Below are 23,539 nucleotides of genomic sequence, written 5' to 3'. Positions count from 1 at the left end.
TTAATTTTGTCCCTTTTTTCCTCTATGTAAGTGGAACAATATACAGGGACCAAGAATTCAGTTAATTGTCCAGGTCTGAATGGGTTAGGACGAGGAGGTGCACTGAAGATCAAAGAGTGTGTCACCAAATTCTGAGGAGTTACTTGAACACACTGTTCAGTTATCTACTCTTACTTTTATTAAAGCAGCACCAGAGAGGGGTTAAATGTGGTTGTTCATGCACCTGCCCTGGCTTTGTGGCTTCACAGAACTTTGTGCCTTCACAGAACTTTGTGCCTGGCCTGCTCCCCAACCAGGGACATGGTTGTCTGTCACACTCCAGGTGCAGGGACAGCACAGTGCCAGGCAGCTAAGAAATTAAATACCCTTTCAAATAGCCAAAAGGATTTTTTTCTGTAGTTTCTTCTACTGCTGCTCTCTTGGCAAATGGTCTCCCTCTGGAGCTGGATGCCCACCAGGGCTGTTCCAATAGACACAAGATGGCTGCCGCCCACCAGGCCTTCACCTTCCTAGGGGACTGCCTTAGCATGAATTAATATATTCACCTCCTGCTGCGAGCTGGATCCACTCAGCAGAAGCTGAAAGCCATCTTGGCCAGCCCTGCCCCTAGCAAGGGGGAAATGGACACATCTGCTGATTTCAGAGGGGGTGGACAGAATACTTTAGACAGCAAGCTGAGCCTTCTCCTTCTAGTTGCCAAGTAATAGCACTTGAGGCTGTGAGCCTTTCTCAGGACAAAAAGTGCGCTCTGGAGCCACAGACTTCCCCATGGCTTTGTGCACTAACCATGGTGAAGTTAGAATGAACTCCTTGTTTGAGTTGGGACCTCTCCATATGGTTGTGTAGCACTATGGGGAATTAAAATTCCTTGGAACAGGGCCTGGCCTTTGTCTGGTCCTGCAAATGTGCAAAAGTTTCAGTATTGTACTTTAATAGCAATATTTATTCAAATCCTTATTCTAATGTTTATCTTTCCTAGTGCCTTGTTGCAGTGGAATCTTCTGCACTAGTAAAGGAGTATGGGGGCTCTTCTAAGGAGGCTTTAAAATTTGACCTTTCATGGAAATTATTCACTGTATATAAGGCAATTCTTGCTTTTATTTCTCAAGTTGCCATTTGCTTTTAAGATTCTTTTGTTACATGTTGTAAGGTCTCTAGTTCAGCAGTTCAATACTTCTGTATATATGTATCTCAGATCAGATTTGAAGCTTTTAATTATACAATGACCAAATGCTTGTCCCCTGTAATTAAGCACATTTTCCTTTAAATCACAAGTTTATATGCTAGTTGACATAATGCTTTTCAGTCACGAGTGCTGCATCTCCAGATCCTGCTGACAAACCAGATCTCCCATGGCTTTTCTCTGCCAAGCAGAGACAGGGATCAGGGAGGGGATCCCACAGAAAGGTTGTCTCCCCAGCATGAGCCCAGGGGGGATGGAGATGGCAGGTTTGAACTCACCTGTGTGGGTGCTGCCAGAGCCAAAACGTCAGCCCCATGGGGTGTTGCCATGGCTCAAGGACTCCCTTCACGTCTGGACCCCAGAACACGAAGCCATGATCGAGGGACCTGAGCTGAGCTGGCCAGATGGGCTGTGCTGGTCATATCTGGAAAGCAAAGAAGTAAGCTAGTACTCTGATTCAGGCAACAGTATTTATTTTATGGGAAATTATGTTCTGTGGTGGCAAGCTTCTAATTTACATCTGACTAGACTGCGCCTTTCAAGTTGAGTAAGAGCTGTTTTCATTAAGCAGCACTTAGAAATGGAAATCAGTCAGGTTATGGATTGAACTGCAGTAGTTATGAGTGGTGCAGCCTTCTTGGAAATGGTCTTGAGACAAATCCCTTCCTGTAAAAGGATTAGTTCATAAGATGGGACATAATCACCCTGTCTGGGGTGGTAATTTTCTTATTCTGTGCACTCAGCCCCGTGTTGGGTCCTTTGTTCTTCTCCTCATCTGCTGCCTGAGCCCCAGCTGGTTCCCTGTGGGTACCTGTGCAGAGGAATGCACAGACAGCTGCCCAGCAGCCAGGGAGAGGCACCACATGTCCTGTGACTTTCTGAAGCATTTTCCCTGTGAGGCTGCACACTTCCTAAGTGCTATCTTTTAAATATTTGAAGGGGACTTCAAATTGCCAACTGAATCATTCAAACAGCAAAGGAGAAGTCATATTAGGACACCTTGCCTGCTGCTGCCAAGGCACTTTTGTTCTCTGATGGGTATTTTCTGGTGATTTTGCTGATTCCTTTTCCGTTTGCCAGGCCAGTAGGCAGCTTCTTAACTGGATAAACTCTGCATCCTCTGTAGGCAAACTTCTGTACTGGTTCCCAGTCCCCAGGTGCTCTATCAATGTCATTCTGTCCATTACAAAAACAAAAAAGGAATTTTTTTTTTTAAAGTGAAGCCTGTCATAAATTTTGGCTTCTTGTTCATATAATGTTGCCTGTGCCACTGGAGGTTGACCACACACCAGGAGGTTCAGATCTTCTTGTGTTTCCTATGTCTCACTAAAAAGGTGAAATCCACTTTTGTTTTAGGCTGCTAGTGAAGAATAATCACATTCCTAAGTTCTATAGCTATATTTTATCCAGCAGCATCAATGGTACATATCTACCACCATGCTCATTAGATTTGGAGAATGTATCGTTATTTGAAGGAAACAGGCTGTTGACATTAGATGAGATTTGACCCTCTCTGTCACCACTGCTCACAAGCTCGAGCAAAGGAGAGCTGTGTCCTGAGTTAGGACATTTCCTTCCTTGATGTCAAGTTAGTACAAAATGGCTTTACACTGTTTTTCTTGCAAGCCTGGGGGCAGCAGATCTTTAATTGCACATGAAATGGACACAGTGACAGCATAACTTTGCTAGCATGATAAGTGAGCATCTGGTTTCATAGCTCATTTGCTTCTAAGGTCTGCAGGTTCAGGTGGAGAAGGGTAAGTAGCAGGTTCACACCAATTTCTTCATCCCCATCTGCGTCCTTTAGGGCCTGATAAAACTTTATTACAAGTATGGCAGTAGCCATGGTGAAATTAGTTGGAGTCGTTTGTCTCATGCAAAGTTAGAGCTGCCTTCTCTCTGCATGATTTACTGGGGTGTCCTGCTTTAGGAGATAAACAGGATTGTTTTGCTGACTCATTCTTGCAGCAATGTCAGGACAGCCTCCAACACTGCATTTCGTGTGCCTCAGAAAATGTCAGGCTAAGGACAAAACCAGAAGAAATAGTGAAAGAGACAAATGTGACAAGAAAGTGCTTATCTTACATTTCAAGGCAGAGGTCACAGAGGGGTGAGTTGTTTCAGGCCCCAAGAAATTGCACATTCATGATGGGTGGGTGACTGAAGAGCCCTAGGAAGGCCACCATGCTCCACTTTCAAAGTTTTTGGACATAGCAGGTCAGAAGAGACCTTTGTGATCCTCCAGGGTGCTCTGCACATCATGTGGTTCCCCACCTCAACTCTGTATGTCATTCAGAAAATCATCTGATCTTGCTTTACACATTTTCTTGCTGGGGAGTATGTGATGGGCACAGTAAGGGCCTAAAGCAGAATCCTACCTTTGCTGTTAAAAATGAGCATCCCCACTGGAAATGCAGGCAGCATGGCACGAGTATAGCAATGCCCCCAGTAGTCATCCTTTTGCTCTGACTGCCTCTCATTGCAGCCTGTCCTCTCTGTGCCCACTTTTATTCCTGGATAGGACTTGGGGACTAAGCTGAGATTTTCTTGTTTCCATGGTGTTGCACTTGACCTGGAGTGGTTTTGCATTCAATCTCCCTGCCCATAGCTGCAGGAGAGCACAGTGATGCTCTATGGCAAAACCAGGTGGTGTATCTAGAGATAATGAGTGATTACATGCCACTGATTGCATGCCTATAATCAGTAATTAGATATCAACAGAGTAGAATTACAGTGGATTGAAAGGAACTATGGTTGGTTGGTTGTATGGCTTGTTGTGACTGTGAGGAAGCAAGCAATGAAATGTATCTTGGCAGGGCTGCCATTTGTGCACATTTCTTGTCACAGCCTCTAACCTCTGGCATAACCCATGACAAAAGCATCTTCATTGTGCCAGTAGCAAAAGGACCAGGCTTTGACTGGAAGTCTCCTTGCCTAGCAGTCCATTTGCTGTCTCTTCAGAGGAAAACCATATTCTCTAAACTGGAGTGGCTGATGTCTTGAAGAAACTAGAACCTCTCCTTGCCATGACCCCAGCTACATCTTAATTTTAAGTAGCTCAGGTGAAAAATAGCAGGGCCAGGAAAAGGTCATTAGCTAATGAGTAAAACCCAACTGTGCCAACCTGGTACCATGGGCCTTGCTGTGCTGAGAGAGATGAGCCCACTGCTCGTGTTCAAACCCACCTTTGCTCACGCTGGAGGGGCTTTTCCTAACTTTTAGCTTGGTTCTTCCATCTCAGCTGCTTGTGGTTCTCCAGCAAGGGCTCATGAGTGCTGTCCCAGAGGCAGCTGCACTGACTCATCTCACCGCAGGCTCCTTCCCCTTGTGAGGGAACTCTGCACCACAAAATACCATTGTGATTAGTGTCTACACTGAACAGATTTTACCAAAAAGGAAAAAATAAGAGCAAAAAGAGAGAGACTGATGAACAGATACAGAGCCAGATGTTTTCTTTCTGGGGAGGCTGGAACCTAGGGTCTGCATTGCAGCACTTTGATGTGGGCCCCTTATTGAGCACAGGCAGGCTAAGAGTGTCAATGGCTGTGGACTTTCAAAACACAATGAGATGTTTTGGGCTGAAAAATTGTGAAGGGCAACATATTAATCATTTACCTAGGGAAACACATGAATTTTGTATCTGTTCCTGATAAACTCTGAATTTCAATGTGAGTTTGAAACCAGTCTGCAGCCCAGATGTGCTGATGCCTTCAATGTACATCCCATAAAACGTACAGTATTTTAAGAATTTCAGAATTTTTTTCATAACTGCCAAATGAACCACTCTCAGCCTGTGAAGCTAAAATCTTTTTCTTGCATTTGCCCTGATTTACCACTAATTTCTGGTGGTGGAAAATGGTGAGAACATGACAGGTGACATTTGCAGTGTGGCTCTTCCTCTTCACTGCGTTTGTCTTTTACCTTTCCACAATTTCTGAAGTACACATTGTGATATGGAAGTGAGGACCTGTGTGTGTGTGTCAGACACAAATATATGCAGGTGGTCAAGCAGTTTCTATATCTGTGGAATGTTGTTACAGGTTGAGACTGACTGTCTATCGTTATTCAGCTCCTTCATTCGGTGCCCAGGCTAGAGCTGATAAAAAGTAACAGATACCACAGTGACCTCTGGAAGTTTCTGTGCTGAAAATATGAAAATGGGGGATTGTCTTGGGTCTTGGGTCTTGAAGCTTGGGTCCTGCCAAGCTTCAATGTTCTAGTTATTTTCACAGGCCCTGTCAGTTCAGCAACTGCAACTGTGCTGGCTGGTTTACCCAGGGCTTAAAGAAGGCACTTCGGGTAAATGGTCACTTTATTCCCGATGTAAAGGAATCCAAAGTGCTATAGGTTGTTGTCTTTTTATTATAGCACTTGGTGGATATTGCTGTTCTTCTCCTTAATTCTCTGGTGTTTCAGGGAAAGTGTAAGACCAATGCTTTCTAGCTATGGCTAAAAACAACAGCCTTGTTTGAAACTGTGTGCTGGTTCTGGATGGACTGACACAGAATGCTTTCTGAGCATCACTTTGGAACCCATAATGGCCTGGGGGTACTTGAACTCCAGTACACATAACAGGTTTCATTCACTAAAATCTTTTTTAGGTGTCTAATGAAAATGGACTGTTTTTTCTGTGTGCTGAGTACTTCCAAATCTGCCATTTGCCCTCCTCCTTTTTCAATGTGTGCTCTCCATTAATCCTAAAAAACATCCAATTGTATTCTCTCCAGGCCTGGACAGGAGTTCAGATCCCTAACTTGGAAACTGCTGTTGAAAATTGTTGTCTTTTGCCAGCAAAGTTTCTGGAAGGGCAGTGAATTCCCTGCTGAGGGGAAAGGCAGTGCTTTCAGACCTCCTTTATCTGTCTCCAGGAAGGGAAGGTCATTATGTTCCCCTGGACCATGCAAGGCAGAATAATCTTGTTTTGTAAAATATGTTTCGTGTCAGGTTAACATTACTGAACTTCTAGTATAGTTGAAAACATACAAAGAATGTACAAACAAGAGACTTCCAGTTTCAGAAGCTTTTCCATTCAAATCTCTAAATGCACATAAGCTAATAAGGGACATTATAAAGGAATAAAAATTAAGGAGGCACTACTATATGTTCCTTACTCTATTTCTATTGCAGTTTGCTCATAAAGGAAACAGTCTGCTCAAGACCTGAGCCTTTAAAGCACCTGGGAGTCAGCAGTCTCTGAGGAGCAGATGTGCAGCTCACCTAAGGAGATGCTCACCTGTGGGTGCAGTTTCAGCAGAGCTTCAATGGAGACTGCAGCAAGAAAGCACACCAAGAGTTTCTGCTATGCCTTTAGAAGGGAGAGAAGTATCTTCCCCTCCAAGGACTGACCAGCAGCCTCAGCCAGCTTGGGGTCTAGCTGCTGGATCCTGAGTTGAAGCATTTCAGAAGAACATCAGTGGGCACAGCTGTGGGTACCACTGGCACAAGACATGGTCTGCTCCCCTCACTGGTGAGACTGCTAACTTGTGTTTCTTCTGAATGGAAAAGGCTTTTCTTTAGCTGCTTTAACTATACACTGTGTTGCATTTCTTTAATATATTAACTGAGCTGTATATATTTAAACAGTTGGTAGGGAAGCAATTCCAGAAGCATTTTCAGTCACTTTCCAAAGCAATGCCACATTTCAGCATTTCAGTCATTTTACAATTGCTAAAGACAAGCATGAGCAAGTTTTTCCTTTCACAGCTTTGGCAGTCAGTCTTTATTTCTGCTACAATTTCATCAAGAAGTTTTTGGCTGATTTTTTTCAAGAGTAGCTCATGATTTCTTTGGGTCTTGTGGGCATATAGGAGTATATTTCTCCTTCCCCATTTTAGCTCCAAAGAAGTAAAATCACAACTTTCCTGTCACATTTTTCACACTCAAATACTAAAATGTGAAACACAGACACACCCCATCCAGGCCTTCACCCCCAGCTCCAGGGGTTTGCAACACAGCAGCACAGGGCTCATGCAGGAATGCTTCACTGTCAGTTTTCTACCCACCTTCCCTGGACCCAGGCTGACCCTTTGTCACACCTCTGTAAATCAGGAGCAGTAACACTCACCTAAGCTGTTCCTGCTGGTTTAAGCACAATGGAAGCACAGTCTTGCTGGTGACTTCTTCACACTTGCTGAAGAAATACTTACTTTGTGAAGTACTCAAAGTACTCAGCTGACATGAGATGTTCAGCTCCAAAAAAGCCCATGGAAAGGTTAATCACCAGGTAATATTCTGGGAAATATTCCAGCAGGAGATGTTGTTGAGGGTTTGTGCTGGGCCAGTTATGCCCTTATGGGGTTTATTCTGAAGATGTTCCTAACCCTGCTCACCATCTGTCTGGTGCTCTCACCATTCCTCTCTTCTCTTCCCCTCCTCAGTCTCCCACTTCCTGGCACCTGAGGAGTCCCTGGCCAAGAGCAGCTTAAATTGCCCTGGCAATGACTAAAAGAAGCCCCAGTGCTTTTCAGGGAGGCCTGGGGAAGGAGGAGTATCTGAAAGGACCGAGCCCATTCTCAGGGGCTTGCAGGGTGGCTTGTTGCCGTAGCAATGGGGAAGTGCTAACCAGGGAGCAGTCAGCTGTGCCTCTGTACTTATGATTTCATGTAGGACATCAAACAAGAATGCATTAACTCAGCAACTCAGCTTTAGGAGTCTAAAGGAAATCAGATGAAATAGGCAATTTTTTTTTTTACAATACACAGATTCTTTCTGTGAGTCACCTTGTTTTATAAGTATCCATTCTCCCCAAATCCCCGTGTCCTCTGAAGATCAGGATCTAGTAAATGTTTTGTGTGTTTTTGTGTGACTTTTAGCTCAGGCTTGGCATGAGAGCTCTGCACACTATTCGCAGAACAAACACTGTCTTATGAGCCAAGTGAGGTTCACTTACTAAGTCTCAGCTTTTAACTCAGCTTGCCAAGATTGTCCCCAGCAGCTATGGCATGCAGTAATCTTCTATTATTCAGTGGCACAGTGGCATAGACACCTCAGGTACTGAGATATGTAGAGATCCCAATCTCATGATTGTGTGAAAATATACTTGGTTTAGTATTTAAATACTTATCCTGGTTCATGATGACTTGCTTTAAATATACCATGTTTTTGTTTGCCCCTCTTAAATATTGAGGAAAACGTCTTAATATACAGCGATTTATAAATCTGAATGGCCCAAGACTTTCAGCAAAAACATTTTTAGCATTGATACCTATGTGAATTTCAATCTATGAAATGTAAAATGTAACATAACAGTCATGTGCATGCTCCCATTTAGAGGTGCTGAAGATCTGACTTTGTCCTTACAGGCTCCCCTGATCATGTTGAGAAATGTGTAACTGACTGATGGTTCATCCTCCAAGGAGTGCTGGTGCCAGGGACCCTCCTTGGATGCAGATGTGGTCCGTGTCTTTGAGCACTCACCCCAGACTCTTCTGGACCTTCCCCATCCTCTTTTCAAGATCTGCATCAGTCCAGAACTCCATGCAGCATTCCAAGACACAAATAGGCAAGAAGTTAGTGGAGTTACATTCTCCACTGTGTTCCTTTCCCAGTTATCCCTAACATGGCATTTGCCTGCTGAGCACTGATCTGCAGGATCCCTCCCGTGGCTGGTGGTGCCTCTCAGAAATGGTGAGTGTCAGCCTATAATTAGGGAGTCTGTAATCCATAGATTAGTGACTGCATGCTCTACAGCCTCCATCTGGTGTACACACTGAAATCATTATATCTCCTGTCTCAGTCCTGCTTCAGGCTTCTAAAATGGTTTTCACAGGATTTGCTTTGTTGTGCAAAACAGCTTGTTCATGGCTGTCACTTGGTGGCCAGGGGCTGGAGCAGACATTGCACAATGGCCTCTTGTCAGTGTGGCACAAGCTGTGGGATGCTCCTCGATCCAAGTGGGAACGGGGCTTCAGAATGTGTAATTTTCTGCTGTGTTCAGAGGCTCAGCCCCCCTCGACACAGAGCAGATGGCACATTGCCTGTTATTAGGGTTTTTACTATGTTTAGACAATCACCCAAACAATGGAAAGCTACTGCCATCCAAATGGGCTGCAGAGATAACACAGACACCCTGCAAGATGCAGCCATACCTCCTCCTACACAAGCCATGGTCCTGGCCATGCCTCCCCTGACAGATGCAGAGACTGTGACACAGCTCAGCTCTTTGCTCACCATGTTTCATGATAAAAGACTGCAAAATGGACAAGCCCCGAGGGGAGCCTGCTTCTGGCTACCACCATACAGGGTGCTTTGCCCCCGGGATGGGTTGATGGGCTGTCACATACCAGGGAGAGACTCACATGAGGTTTGCTCTCTCTTGACCACAGCACAGACACTCTCGGATCCGTCACATTGTCCCATCCTTTCCATTGTCTTGTAGCTGGAAATGCCTTGCAGCTGTCCCAGAGAAACATCCAGAAAGTTCTGGACCCAAAATCTGTTTTTGTCATTGTGATAAAAATTAGCTCTATGTGAAATAAATGAACTCTAAATGAACTCTGTAATAGTAGAGATCTACATCTAGATCTGAATTTCTGTCTTGGACCCACTTAATGTCTTCCAGTCTTCTAAGAACACTTTATAGATACAAGTTGCAGTGGATCTTGGGAAAGCTCATTAATGATTTTTTTTTAAATTAAATAATAATTCACATGCTGGGCTATTCTGTGGCTATATAATATTCCTTAGCTTAGATTGTTCATAAATTTGACTGTAAAAAGATGAGATAGGTGTAAACACCTGGCGATGATTTTGCACCTTCAAAATCTGCTTTCAATTTCCCCTCTAAGACTTTCCTTGGAAATTTCCTTCCAAAAGGTCTTTTGTGTAGTGCACACAGCTTCCAAGAGCTGTGCTGCCTTTCACCTCTGGGATTATGGTATCCCCCAGCAGGGCTGCATAATATTTTGTCTCTCTGACAACAGATGCAATAAAAGCACTGCCGTTCACTGCTGTCCTGATTCCAATCATGAAGATTCTTCCAAATTAAAGCCTCAGCAGAAATGGGGCAAGTGGGACAAGTCAGTCTGTTCTCCTGGACAAGAAGGCTGTGAAAACCCACCAGGATGCTGCATCCAGGAGTAACCCTTGAGCTTCCCCACAGAAGTTCAGAACCTTCCTGTGGCTGTTGGGCCATCAACACTTGCAAAAAAGAAGAGCGTCAGAGGAAGCTTGCCTAGGACACCCTGGATGGCTTGTTTTAGCGAGACGCTAAATGGCTGCAGGTGGTTAAAATGGAAGAAAATTGACTTCTCTGCTCTGTGGTTCTGTCTCCCAAAGGTCATTTAATGAGCCCTGTAGGTAACAACAGAAAGCAGCTCAGTACACAGAGTGGAAGTTGCTTTTCACTTGCTGATCCAGACCTTTTGAGTAATAATCCACAAACCAGGAACAGAACCCTGAATTTCAGAGTACTTGTGTTTCCTCCTGGAAGACCTGCGCTGATTTTTCAGTTTTGCTTGGCTGGGTTGGGGGGTGTCTGTTTCACACAGTGCTTATGGGACACCCTGTGGAATCTATGGGGAGAAATTTTTTCCTATACAGGGATCATACTGCGATCAAAATAACCATTTAAAGTCCATTTTACGGTGCGAACTTGCAGAGACTGCCTGGGGGAGGACAATTTCCGAAGAGCCTAAAGCCTTTCAAAAAGCAGGACAAAAAATGTTACAATACACATTTAGTGCTTTGGAATGATGGTGGGAAATACCCACCAGCACGTGAGGATGGGGAAAAAAAACCCATCAAAAATCCAAGCAGCCGCGTTTCTGCTCGTGTTTGGGTTGCTATCTCGCTGTGATGAGCTCCCGCAGAACCGACCCCGCTCCTACTCCGGCACCGGCACCGACCCGGTGCGCTGGCAGGGCCGGCCCTGACCCCTGGCGGACACCGGCAGCGCGGGAACAGACTGCAGACAGACACTGAAGATCTCCGTGAGTGTAAAGCGGTTGTTTTGTCCTTGGGGTTTTTTTGTTGTTTTGTTTTGGTTTGTTTTTTAAAAACGCAGTTTATTTTTTATACAAACTAAAACACCAGAGGTCATTGAATCCTATATTAAATACATAAATTAAAAAATAACCATTCATAAAACTTTACATACAGTAAGGATTCTCTTCTACACGTTAATACATATAGTACAGATACATATCCAGTGTTTATCAAAGGGTCATTCTGCCAAGTCATTTACAATTCTGTTCTGGAATAGACACCCAAAAAAAATGGGAACAAAAGGTGTATATATATATATATATATATAAAATCACAGGTGCTGATGTGAGGGAGGGCAGGAGAAAAGAAAAAAACCCTTTGAATCACCAGCAACTGTGTGGCTGTCTACTGACCTGTGCTCTGGAGGGGAGAAGAGCCTGGCACGTTCTGTCCTCATGGGATGGATGCCATGAATGGAAAGGTCAGAGGATGTTTCCCACTGAGATGATGGTAGGGAGCTGGAAAATGAAGCACATCTACAAAAAAATGTCTACGTGGTCCTCCAGGCACCTCCACAAAAGAGGATGGAGCTGTGAGCCAGGCAGATGAACTGCAATAAACCCTGTTTCCCCCTGCAACCCCACTGCCTAAACACAGCTCACCTAACCAGGCCTTCAACTGAAGTGCTTAGAATTAGAAGAGGAGTCTTCAAAATCTCCTAGCTTGGTCAGCAGAGGACAAGCAGTAAGTCAGGTTTTAGTCAAGCTGACTGTGTGCATAGCCTGGAGAGCTAGTATTCTTGCAGCTAAGGACTGGTGGGTGGGAGGACTCCAGGGCTGTATCTGTTATCCTCGAGGCTGCAGTAAATTGATTTTTACTTTGCCAGTTGGTTTTGGGGAGGGGAGGTCAACTGCAGCAACCAGTTTGAGGGAGGATTCTCAATACTTGGCCTCAATACCAGGAACCGTAGAAAGCCCTGGATAAACAGCTTTGGGACGGAAGGAAGGGAGACCCCATGAAAACAGATCCTAAAACCAGTTGCCCATGAGATGTAAAATTAAACCACAAGGAATGTACCAGTTGTGGCAGCTAAACAAGTCTAGATCCAGTTCCCCATACATAGATTGGAAGTGTACATTTTACTATGTACAATAGGGGATAGATGCATATATATGTATATATATGTACATATACACTATATAGATACATGTATATATATATATATATATATATACACAATCATCAAACTCATTTTGATATAGCTGACAGCAGAAAGTTTGTATTACTCATATCAGCAAGTGTGTTTTAGGCATGGCTTATGTTAAGCTGCAAGTAAGGCAGGTGCTGTTCAGCTCTCTGCACGGAATAAAGAAATGTTTCCAGTTTGCAGAGCAAGATAAGATGTGGATTGTCTGCCACCCCCCACACTGAGCCCTTGGAAATGGAGCACCTGCATGCATATGTACATGTAAAAGTAATCGAGGGGAAATTAGGCAAAAGGGAGAAATTGCTTAAGTGCATAACAGGGCTCAGAGGGTCTAAATGATGAAGCCTGCCACACAATCAGTCAGGTATGTTCTGAAACTGGGTACTTCTGTGCCAGGAACCTTCCCTATGACTGCACAAAAAAAAAATGTTTCTAGTCCTCCTTAGTTTTTTAACCAAAGGAGAGGTGGAAGCTATTGCACCATCTTGGAAAACAGTTTCCAGCCTGCATTAACATGCAGGACACTACAGCCAAATGTATGACATGAACCAGTGCTGCAACAGGGGGACAAGAAGAGTAAGAAGGGAAAAAGGGAATAACCGGAGAGGAAACACCCCTTTTTGAAGCTAACCAGATGTGGTGAAGTTGCTTAGTGACCTAAAGGAGACACAGGTGTGGGACAAGACTCTTGAAGGGCCTTTAATCCAGAGTTTTAGGACTGAACTGCTGGCAGCACTTCTAGAAAGCACATATAGGTTTGGGCTAGCCTTATCCATGGATTCTTCTCGCTGAGGGGAAAGAATATGAACAAAGAGCATGCAATGTACCTGTATTCATTTAACATATCTGCCTACAAGCCTCTTTTTTTTTTCAAAAACGAACCAACATACAGCTGGTGCAAAATTCATTAAAAACCTTGACTGAAACAGACTGCTTCAAGAAGATGTGGTCATACTGTAATTTAAATTCATTTTAAGAAGCAAGAAAAAAAAAATCACTTGCTAATAGCTTCTGAACTTTGATGGAAGGCCTAACACAATCCCAGGGCATGGAAAAAATGAGGATGTTAGGAGTCGTCGTGGAGAAACAGAGACCAGGACTGCAATCCAGTAGGACTTAATGATTAAAAGCTATTCCAGCCAAAAAAAAAGAAACAAAAAAACTGAGGGGCAGGCATCCTCAATACCAGAGGAACTTCATCCCTGCTATGACTGAGGAACCGGTTTTGACACGATGAGTTGCTGTGACAAGTTACTTCACTGCTTTGTGCCTCAGTTGCTTCATCTGCAAAAGTAAATAAGCAAAGGAGAGACCCTTTTCAAAGCACTTTTAAAGCTTCTGATGGGCAGCAGCATCTGTGTGTGTAAGATGCTAATACAGGTGAGCCCTGTCCTGAAGTTTTAAGTAATGCACAGGCTGTGTTCTGGCCCTTAGTTTTCTGCTTTGTAATACAGACATCCATTTCACCCACCCAGTTAAAATTAAGGCTCCATCGTGGGAGACACAGCTCAAATAAGGAGCCTTGCCACAGTAACCTGAAGTCTCAACAGGCACAGCTCCATTTCCAGGGAAATGGAAGCAGAGGCACAGAGCAGTGCATTGTCATGCCTTGCTCATCCAGCATACCAGGGAGAACAGGGGAGGTGGGTGCAAGCAGCAGGCACAGCCCTTTGTGTTTGCTGCAGCTGTGACACTCCTCAGGATTGTTTCTTACTGAATAGAGGGAGCATGGACCTGGGATGCCTCAGGCAGACACCAGGACTGGGTTCCAGGCTTTGTGATTAGAAAGGTGAGTAATGCTCTGAAATGCAAACTACTTCTAGTTACTCTTAACTGTGGAAGTAAACAGACTAGTGATACTTCTTACTTCTAATAAGGATGTGTACACACAGCTTTTCCCCATTTTTTGGTTCGTGTGCCATTGATCAGGAAGCCAGCTAACAAAATAAGTTTAACAAGCCAAACCAAAACATTTGTTCTAAGCTGAGAGAACAGTTGGAAGCTGATGCTTTGTGGATCACACCACGTGGACAAGGGGATTGGCTTTTCCCCCTCTGTCCTGCAACACATTCCATTGCTTTCTCTGAAGCTACTGTGTAGGTCCAAGGTCCAACCCAGTGATTCTCAATGTATTATTCAAATTGTAAAACCAAGTACAATCATTATTATCCCAATGGCAGTCTTTAAAGGGTATGAAAAGTATCTGACCATGGACAGGCCATTCTTCATGAAGGGAGTATGGAGATAAGGCTACAGCTCTGTCAGAAATCCTCCTTACGCCAGACACCCTCTTCTTTTGTCAAGCAGGGTGACGCTGTGTTATGATCTCAAGCACAAAACATGCTGCTCTGTCCTGCTCATTCTGCCAGAATAAACCAGAATGCATTTTTCCCTTCTTCCCCCCACCACTGCAGCTGTCATTTGTTCCTGAGGTTAAAACCAAAGAAAGAGAGGAGGAGCTCCTGCAGTGAGGAAGCCAGACAGTTCAAACTGAACACTGCTGTCAGCATCTCTCCACAGCTCATGTTTCTCCCGCTCTGTCCCGTTAACTTTTGATCCATTTGTGGGATGACAGCGTCACATTTAAACAACTGCCCTGCACAGCAGGGATAGAATTTGCTGTTGTAACTTTGGTTCCATGCCCAAGACACACTGACTTGATCAGCTGGAAGTGGTTCGTTCCTTCAAGTTCTTCCTACAGTGACGTAGGTTCACAGTTCCTTTTTCTTCCCCTTTTGTAATTTCAACATATAGAATTTCATTAGATGCAGCATATATCGTAGCTTTAGACAGGAACTGTCAAGTAACAAATCTTGAGTGATGGCTTTAAAATACAAGGTGGTTGCAGTCTTGGCTACAAGTTGTTCCTTTTTATATTTTTAAAAATAGGTGTAAACAATGTTCTCTTCATCAGGGGGGTGGAAGCATTTGCCGTTATAAGGACTTAGCTGTGGGGTCGAGCACTCTAAAAATAATAAAAAAAAAAGAACATCTGTATCAGGGAAGTGATGAGTGCCTCTACCTACCCTATCCCAGCTGACAAGATGCAGTCTATCCATCAGAAAGCTGGAATGATCTGTTCTTACAGTTACCAGCCTTAAACTGTTTCTGCTTGTCTGTATAAAAGGCCTTTTTGAAGATTCTGGGTATCTTACTAAGCCGGTCCATTTAACCCAAGAAAGTGTAGCCCTCTGGTCTATAAACACCCCCAACAGTCATCTTTGGATGAATAGTTATGCACCAGTTTCAATAACCCTTTAATGAAAGCTGCCTAAAATTCTCCAGTGACAGGAGACAGGAGTGCAGGTGATCCACCTGCAGCCCCAGAACTTTGGCTGATACAGCACTGAGGCACAGACCGGTCCTGTTCTGGGGAATCCTTCCCTACCCATGGAAAAGAATTGCAGGTCTCAGGTTTGAAACCAGGGAAAAAGGCCATTATTATGCTTTTATTCTCTCAGCATTCAAACCTACATGGTAAAATTCACTGAGTACAAAATCAATGCAGATCAGACTTCCTTAGGTGATCATGAATAAATGAATTTGTGTATTTCACAAGCACAAGAAAAACAGCAGGTAGGAAAATCCTACATAAACAGGAGTTAGAGAGCTGCTGGTCTGGATACTACATATTGCTGCACTCTGCTGCAATTCACAGTGCTTGTCCTTCCTTATCTGAGAAGTGCAGGACTTCTCAGGACTGAGTGCAGTGCTCACTCTGAGAGAGAAAAAAACAGAACGTATCATGTGTGATTGCATCCTGGTTTGCTCTAAGCTAGTTAAGAAGTCAGTAAAGGATGAACTGCAGCAAGGCATGAAGGAAACCAAAGACCTTTCATCATCAAATGGCTCCCTGGGTACATTTCAAGGACGCATTTTCCTTTTTGTTGTTGTTTTATCAAGGATCTGTGTGAAGTCTCTTATGATAAAGTTAACAAAGCAGTTTTGTAGAGATGCCCTGATGATATGTACAGCTCAGTAGTTCTAAGAACCAGAAATGCTGATGGCATACTCCACACACCATGCTCACATTTGCTGAGCTACTTCAAATGTCAAAGTCACCCAGGCAGGCAGATGGCTTTTAAAGTGACCAGCAGACTCAAATCACTGTTAGTTACTCTCTGATTCCATGTATTCTAGCATCAGAAAATACAACCTTGGTAAAATCCCTCAGTCTTACCAACATCATTCCCACATTGCTTCTGTCTTGAGAGATCCCCTCAGATATTGAGGAGTGAGGATTCTGTGGAGGGAAATGGAGGGGGTGCAGACTGGGATCAGGCATGGGAAGAGGAGCTAACAGCTGCTTACCATTGCCTTCCTTTTGAGGAACTGCTACAAGACTTGATGGTTTACACTTGTAGAGTGACTGCCTCAGTAAAACACTCTACAGATACCATGCTTGCTGTGATGCTAGGCCTGCTGCAGTTGTCTTTACAGTTCAGGGGAGTTCCCAGCAATGAAGATTCTCTGGAAAAGCACTGAGTTTATACATCGCCCCCCAACACCTCCCCCCTGAGCAGCTTTCCTGGGCTCAGTGAAGTTACACCCAAGGGATTCACACCTGCTAAAGCTTCGATGAGAAGCAGAAAACTCACTGAAGATTGGGCTGAGGGGTAGGAAAGGAAAGTCTTGACACAGTCCTAAGGGAACTGTTTTTTTCATTGTAGCCCAGCAATGAAATCAGCCATAATGCTGCTCTGGTTCTGTTGCAGCTGTGACAGTCCTGCCATTCCCAACAGGGGCAGGAAAATGCTTACGTTTCTCTTGATTATTAATCCTGGCTCAACGAATGTGCCAGTGAGGAGTGAATAAAACCAGCAGAGAGCTAGTGGTAGATGTGACTCAGCAGCCACGTGCAGGTAGAAGAATGCTTTCAAGCAAATAATAGTAAATCTGCTAAAATTTTAGGAAGAATGTAGAGTTCTAACCTTAAACACCCCATTAGCTTTTCTAACCAGCCAAACCAGCCCTCAGAATCAGTCCCAAAGGGTGTACAAGCTGTCAGCAAATGTGGAGGTTTTGTTGTATTTTCTGATGGTCCCGATTCCTGTGTGGTTCTCCCTTCCTGCACTGAGGACAGGGAAGGAATGGCTCCTCTGCAGAAAAGAATTCAGTCTGCCTTTGGATACATTGCAGAGCTAATTCCAAGGATGTTAAAACAGCAATCTGAAAGTCACCACAGAATCCATGCACATGGATACAATCTGAAGGGTTTTTTTCTTAGCTTGAAGACACTGATAGGGCACTTGACATATATTTTCACAGGCTTCAAGACAAAGAGGTAATCAGCATGGCTGCAATTTGATCTCAGAACAATAGGTTTGAATTTTTTTCTATTTTTGGAAATTATTATTTCGAAAGTTGCTGGTATATACCTGCAATACCTGAAAAGCCAAGTGACTCATCCAAGTTATGTCTGTAATTCTCCATTTGCCTCCCCTTCTCTTCTGCACTGGCATACAAAGCCATGCGTCCAGCCTCAGGAGCATATATTGATGGTTTTGTTCTGGGACTAGGGATTTCCTATTCTAAGTTCAATTACAGGTGGATTAATTTTTTTCACAAGAATAATCTTTCTTTTCTAAATAAAAATGTCATATCAAAACAAAAGTATTTTATTTGGTTTTGTGGATGTTTTTTGGCATTTGCATCTATCGCTGTGTGTGGTTTTTTAAATTTCTGGGAAAAAAATTTAAAAAAATAAAAACAATTAAAAAATCAGGAAGACATTTCCTGATGACTTCCAGTATTAATGAAAATTTTAATTTGTATTACACTGAGGATGCATGCTCTACTGCAAAGGCTCTATTGGATGCTTCATCTTAAAAACATGAATAACTGTTCAGTAGTTTAATGTCATGAATGCATTTTTAGTCAAGGAACCTTTTTTTAAGCACTAAGAAACATCCTGGTTTCTCATTTTTCTTCCACCACAGCTGGCTGATGCAAATTTTGCAATAAGAGCTATCTTTGAGGAAATAAATAAAATAGCCTTACCTTTCCAAGAGGCACATTGACATCAAGGCCAAAGAATAAAGGCAAGAGAGAAGAACAAGAATAGAAATAGAAACTGCAAAAGAAAAAAAAAAAAAAGATTGCATAAAAATTAAGGTGATGGCACTGTAAACCGCAGATTATTTTTGGACTCTGTAGGACAATTAGAATAACCATGCATCCAGAAAACACTATTTCCTTAGCCACTTCTGCAAGAACCTCAGGCTTAGAAAACAGATCCCATTAAGTGAGAGCCTGAAGTGTAACTGTCCCTGTGAACCCACATGAGCTGACTGAAGTCACAAAGCTGGATGTCAAAAATAATACAGGTAGTATTTTAAGTGTGTTAAAAATCAAGTGCCTGCAATCCATGCTGGAAATAGCCTTGGAATACACGCTTTTATACACACAATATCAAGCCCTAGCCATTACATGTTTAATAACCATTTTTTTGGATGTCTCATTTTAATTATTAATGTGTTGACTTCTGAGATACGAATTTTTGTGAGTCAAAAGCTCTTTTGAAAACTGACACTAGAGGTGTCCTGTTCAAGGTTTCCTTTTGACCGTGGTATAAATTTTGCTATTTTTTATTTATTTATATTCATCACAGGTTATCATCTCTTATTTTTCCAAGTTATATATATTAGAGAGACACTTAGTCCTTGTATCAAAAAAATACTGTCAGAGAAGTGGAAGAAACTATGTGTATCAAGTTCTGTATTATGCCCACTTGCTTCACGTTAGGAACGTACGTAAAAACCCAAAAGGCTCCTTAGCACTCCTATGGTATTAATGTAGGCATTATTTCACATAACAGTTCACACATTTACATTGATATTTACAAGTATTGATACATCAACAAGACTGCCACTGGAGATGCATCTTACACCAGTCTGGCATTTCTAGAAAAATATTATTGGAAGTAGGATGCTGTGCCTATGATATCATTTTTTTTTTCAAGACTCCTGTCTAACCTATCCACAAGTAACAAAACTCAGTGTGACAAAGCTGATCTCATCCACCAAAAAAATGCAGTGCTTGTTTTCACAGAGTGTGAAAACACATATTGCAAGAGTTTGAAATAGGTTCAAAGAAAATGTTCAAGATAATGAGGTCATTACTTTCAAAAAAGTTGATCAGTGTGTTTCAGAAGTGTAACAGAACCAACCTTTTCCTCCAGATCCTTTATTTGTCTCTTTTGGATGTCAGTTTTATCTTCTAAATCTCTGATCCTCTGGAAATCAGAAAAGAAAGCATCTAGACTAAATTCTCAGTAAAGCTGCACTGCTAAGCACAGATTAATGTTCAAATGGCCATAAACAAGTCCATTTCCTTGGCAGGGACAACCTTGTGCAGTACCATAACTTCACCCACTAATCCTGCCTAACCTCAACTTTATCATGTGCACAATTGCTCAAAATATGCTGTGCATATATGTGACTGTATCCTCAAACACTAGAAATCAGTATCAGTAGTGGATGTTTTTCACATTATCTATTTTATATTAATCCTGCGTTGAATTGATAAAAAACATAAGATCATGATTATACTCTTTAGAATTACATCATGATTCATTAGGATTTCTCACAGTTCAATGTGTTGACAGAGGGTTAAAAGTATGATTATTAGATCTGAAATGATAAATATATACAACACTATACTTGCAAAGCAGCAAACATTGATCTTTAAATGTGAAATGAAGTGCTGTGTCTCAGCAGTGACACCTAACAACTCCCCACTTTGCAGGAGGGAAAAAGCAGAAGTGTCTGGAAAAGAAACATCTCTCTGTGTAATACCAGCCTGAAGCATTCATACAGTTCCTCTGGTGTCCAGTCCAGTAACTAGGGGATGACAATTTTTATTACAAAGCTAGACTCACATGGACAGAATTCTGAATGACAACATTGGAATTTTAAGACTCAAAATATACTAAAACAATCATCCACAAGCAAGCATCACGTGTGTTTGTCTGCACAGTAAAAGCACTAAGTATGAAGTAACTCAAAAACTAGACGCTGAGGTGCTTGATGAGCTGGAGCCTGCTTAAATATGCCCTCATCTTACATTGCTATACAGCAAAGCTGTATGTGTGTGCATGGTTCCTTTTTCTTACCTGATGAGCCTGCTGGAGCAGCTCCATCCTCTCCTGAAGAATCTGGCAATCATATTCTCTGCTTTTCCTCAGCATCTGACGTCTTAGTTTTTCTACTGCTGCCCTCAACTCTTCCTGCTGTTTTTCAGTGAGTAGTTCCCCAAACTTTATCACTGTTTCTTGCTGCAAAGCATTGTACAAGGTGGCCTCAAGCTCCTGGATCCTCTGGTTGATGCAATACCAAAAGCCAATTAGAGATGAAACACTGTTTAAACCACAATGGGATCTGGGGGGTTGGTGGAAGACTCAGGCACCTGTGCTCAAGTGTGCAAAAATGTGAAAACAGGACTCATAAAATGGTTCAATGTTTTGACAAAAGGATATTAATTTTTATTTTTAATATATTTTAATATTAATTTTGACTGAAATCCCTCATTTGGACTTTTTATGCAGGTACAGAGATGATTAGGATTTGGATAGAATTTTCGTATCTATTTTATGGTTTTCCACCAATTCTAAATTTTTTACGTGTTGTGCTAAAAAGCAAAAGAGGGAAGACTTAAGGTCACCATCAGAATACTTTAGTCTTAATCCTGCTAATCAGTGAGCATTCTCATTAACTTGACAAACCATGGTGAACTTGCACAACTAGTTATCAGACCTATGTATCAGAATTTTGTATGTTTATAAGCAGGAACTCTTGCTCTCTGTGGCATACTGTTTTCTTGCTAGGAGATGAACAAAACACCCAAAATTGCAGATCTGAGTTCCTATTTGCTGCACTGACTCCCGATGGAAAAGCCACCATAAATGAACAGTATCTGACTTTGAAAGAAGAGTTTCAGACTTCAGGAGATCTGCCTTTTTTTGACATGAAAAAGCTAGGTTTTGTGTTGAAGCTGTGTAGATTGCATGGCAGTGCATTTGAAGAAAGGGAAAAAAATTAAAAAGAGGTACTAAAAAAAAAAAAAAAAAGGAAAAACTTCTCTTCCTGATCCAACAGGGGTCTGTGTCCTGTCATGGCAATGGCCATTATGTGCTCTACGATTTCCTCTGTACATACCATGTATGCTTGGTCAAGAGCTTGCTTCCTGTAGTCTAATTCTTCCTCCAAATAACCTTTTATTTTGCAAAATTGCTCCTACAAATGAAGCATAATTTGGACAGAAAAACAAATTAGTTACTCAAAATACTTTGGGAAGTTTTATTAAATCAACTACAGATATCTGACTCAGGCAGGATGGGAGACTGGTCTTCAGCTGACATTCTGCAGTTATTAATCTCTGACTTAGCTAGAAAAGAAGGAAAGGAAAACAGCTAGGGTTTTGGCTTCACCAATAATCAGAGAAACTCTGCATACTTAATTTGCCAAAAGATCTGTTCAGTTACCTTTTGGCAGACCCAGGAAATGTGGTATGCTCAGTATCTTGCTCCTAAAATATGTACTAAGGAAAGTTTGCTTACCATATCACTTTCCAGTTCCATCATCTTCTGATGCAAAGCAGCTTCAGCTCCCTCAATCTGCTGGATCCACTGGAGGGAACAGAATGAGAGCTGTAACCTGCTGTGTTTTCTGGGCATAGGGACACTAGTGAGTGGGACAGCATCTTATTAGTCCATTTTTAGTAGCCTATGGTTTTTTCTGGGCCCATAGTAAGGCTGTTCTCCTGTGACAGGGGCTGCTGCAATGTCTGTCCATGTCATCTCATGGATAAGGGCCTGCGATGGGATTTTATAATCTCAAAAATAGTTTAGCTGGGTAAATGGCAATTCTCTCCATAGAGTAGTAGAATCCTTGGCAGCTGTCATCTTGACAAAATCATGTGATGCATTTGAACCACAGAGAACAACTTGAACCTCACTTTTTTTTTTGATTTCCTAAAGAAGTAACTTCTAGACACATAAGTTTCATTGGAAATTTTGCATACAAGATCCCTTCAAAAGCTTTGGAAATCTCAGGACTAGAAATCCCACGCTGCAACTAATTATGTCTCAAATCTCAGTTGGTTGCTTATTCAGTTTAAAATTGCAAGTTTCATTTTGCATTCCTTTTGTATTTGCAGTTGTTCTGACTTCACAGATTGGGCCAGCTGAGTTTGATATTTTTGCTGCTTTGGCAAGGTGTTTGGGTCTGTGCTGGCATAGCTTACTTAATCTGGGGAATCACTCCTACGCTAGAAAATTTGTCAATATTAACAACAGAGCAGAAAATTTCCAGTGTCAGATGAGACCTTAGATAACACATGAGAAAAGCAAGCACATAATTTACCTTTTCTGCCAAGGACAATACAGTGGAAGCCTGAATTATAGCCACTTGTTCTTCATTTCTTAAATTCTGTGAAGAGCAAAGAAAATTGGCAGCACTTTCCCACACAAATAAAAGATAATCCAGACTACAGGCTAGGTCTACAGTTTTCAAGAGATCCCTGCAGAACTGGGTATCCTGTTCCCATCAGAACACTCATGACTGTATTAAAAAGAATACTGCTTTTGCCTTTCTGCATCATATGGACTAAGTATATGTTTTCATTCCACTGCGTCTTACGACAAATGTAAATTAAAATTAGACATATTAGACTGTCTTCATGCTAGTTTCACAAAAGGTGAATTTCCATTAAAGCTTTTATAAAAATAATGCTGATTTACACCAGCAAATGGAAGAGTTAAACACAATCCTTTGTTTTTATTTCTTATCCCCTTTCTTAAAGCATATCGTATGCTGGCCAGTGATACAGGATGATCTCTTTCTGCATGGATGACTGAAGTGGACACCCATGCCACTTTAGAAAACCACAGAAGATTTGATAATTCTTGCCTATTTATGAAACTGTAGAGGAATCCTAGTCCTGATGAAGCTGTGATTGGCTCAGGCTGCCAAACCAATTCATGTGCTTTCCTGAAAGACTGCAGTGTGGTCAGGCCCAGTTCCAAGTATCAGTAGCTTATGGACATTCATCCCAGTCTGCTAAACCAGATGTTAAAGCTGATACTTCATTACTAGTTCTCTGACTACTGAAATCTCAGAAATCCTTAACTTAATGGAAATGAACACTCTTTAAATTAATTGCTCTGATCCTAGATAATTTAACAAATACCTGAGAATATAGCCATGATATGTACAGATTTCACTTCC

The 23,539-nt window shown here is 42.2% G+C and overlaps 1 protein-coding gene across 1 annotated transcript in view; it reads right to left on the bottom strand.

The window, feature by feature from the left end:
• Positions 1-11,109: 11,109 nt before the first annotated feature.
• Positions 11,110-23,539, bottom strand: part of JAKMIP2 (janus kinase and microtubule interacting protein 2) — a 42,609-nt gene continuing 30,179 nt past the window's right edge. The window contains exons 16-22 of the mRNA XM_071758727.1: positions 22,676-22,741; positions 21,871-21,939; positions 21,470-21,547; positions 20,428-20,631; positions 19,483-19,548; positions 18,315-18,387; positions 11,110-15,279 (exon numbers count right to left, since the gene is read on the bottom strand). Coding sequence (XP_071614828.1) covers positions 18,337-18,387; positions 19,483-19,548; positions 20,428-20,631; positions 21,470-21,547; positions 21,871-21,939; positions 22,676-22,741 — 534 coding nt within the window. The 3' untranslated portion in view covers positions 11,110-15,279; positions 18,315-18,336. The remainder of the gene's footprint in view (positions 15,280-18,314; positions 18,388-19,482; positions 19,549-20,427; positions 20,632-21,469; positions 21,548-21,870; positions 21,940-22,675; positions 22,742-23,539) is intronic.

This window comes from Heliangelus exortis, chromosome 15 (genome assembly GCF_036169615.1).
Source record: "Heliangelus exortis chromosome 15, bHelExo1.hap1, whole genome shotgun sequence".
NCBI lineage: Eukaryota > Metazoa > Chordata > Aves > Apodiformes > Trochilidae > Heliangelus > Heliangelus exortis.
The sequence above is the reverse complement of the archived record's forward strand: the minus strand, read 5'-3'. Positions and strand labels throughout refer to the sequence as shown.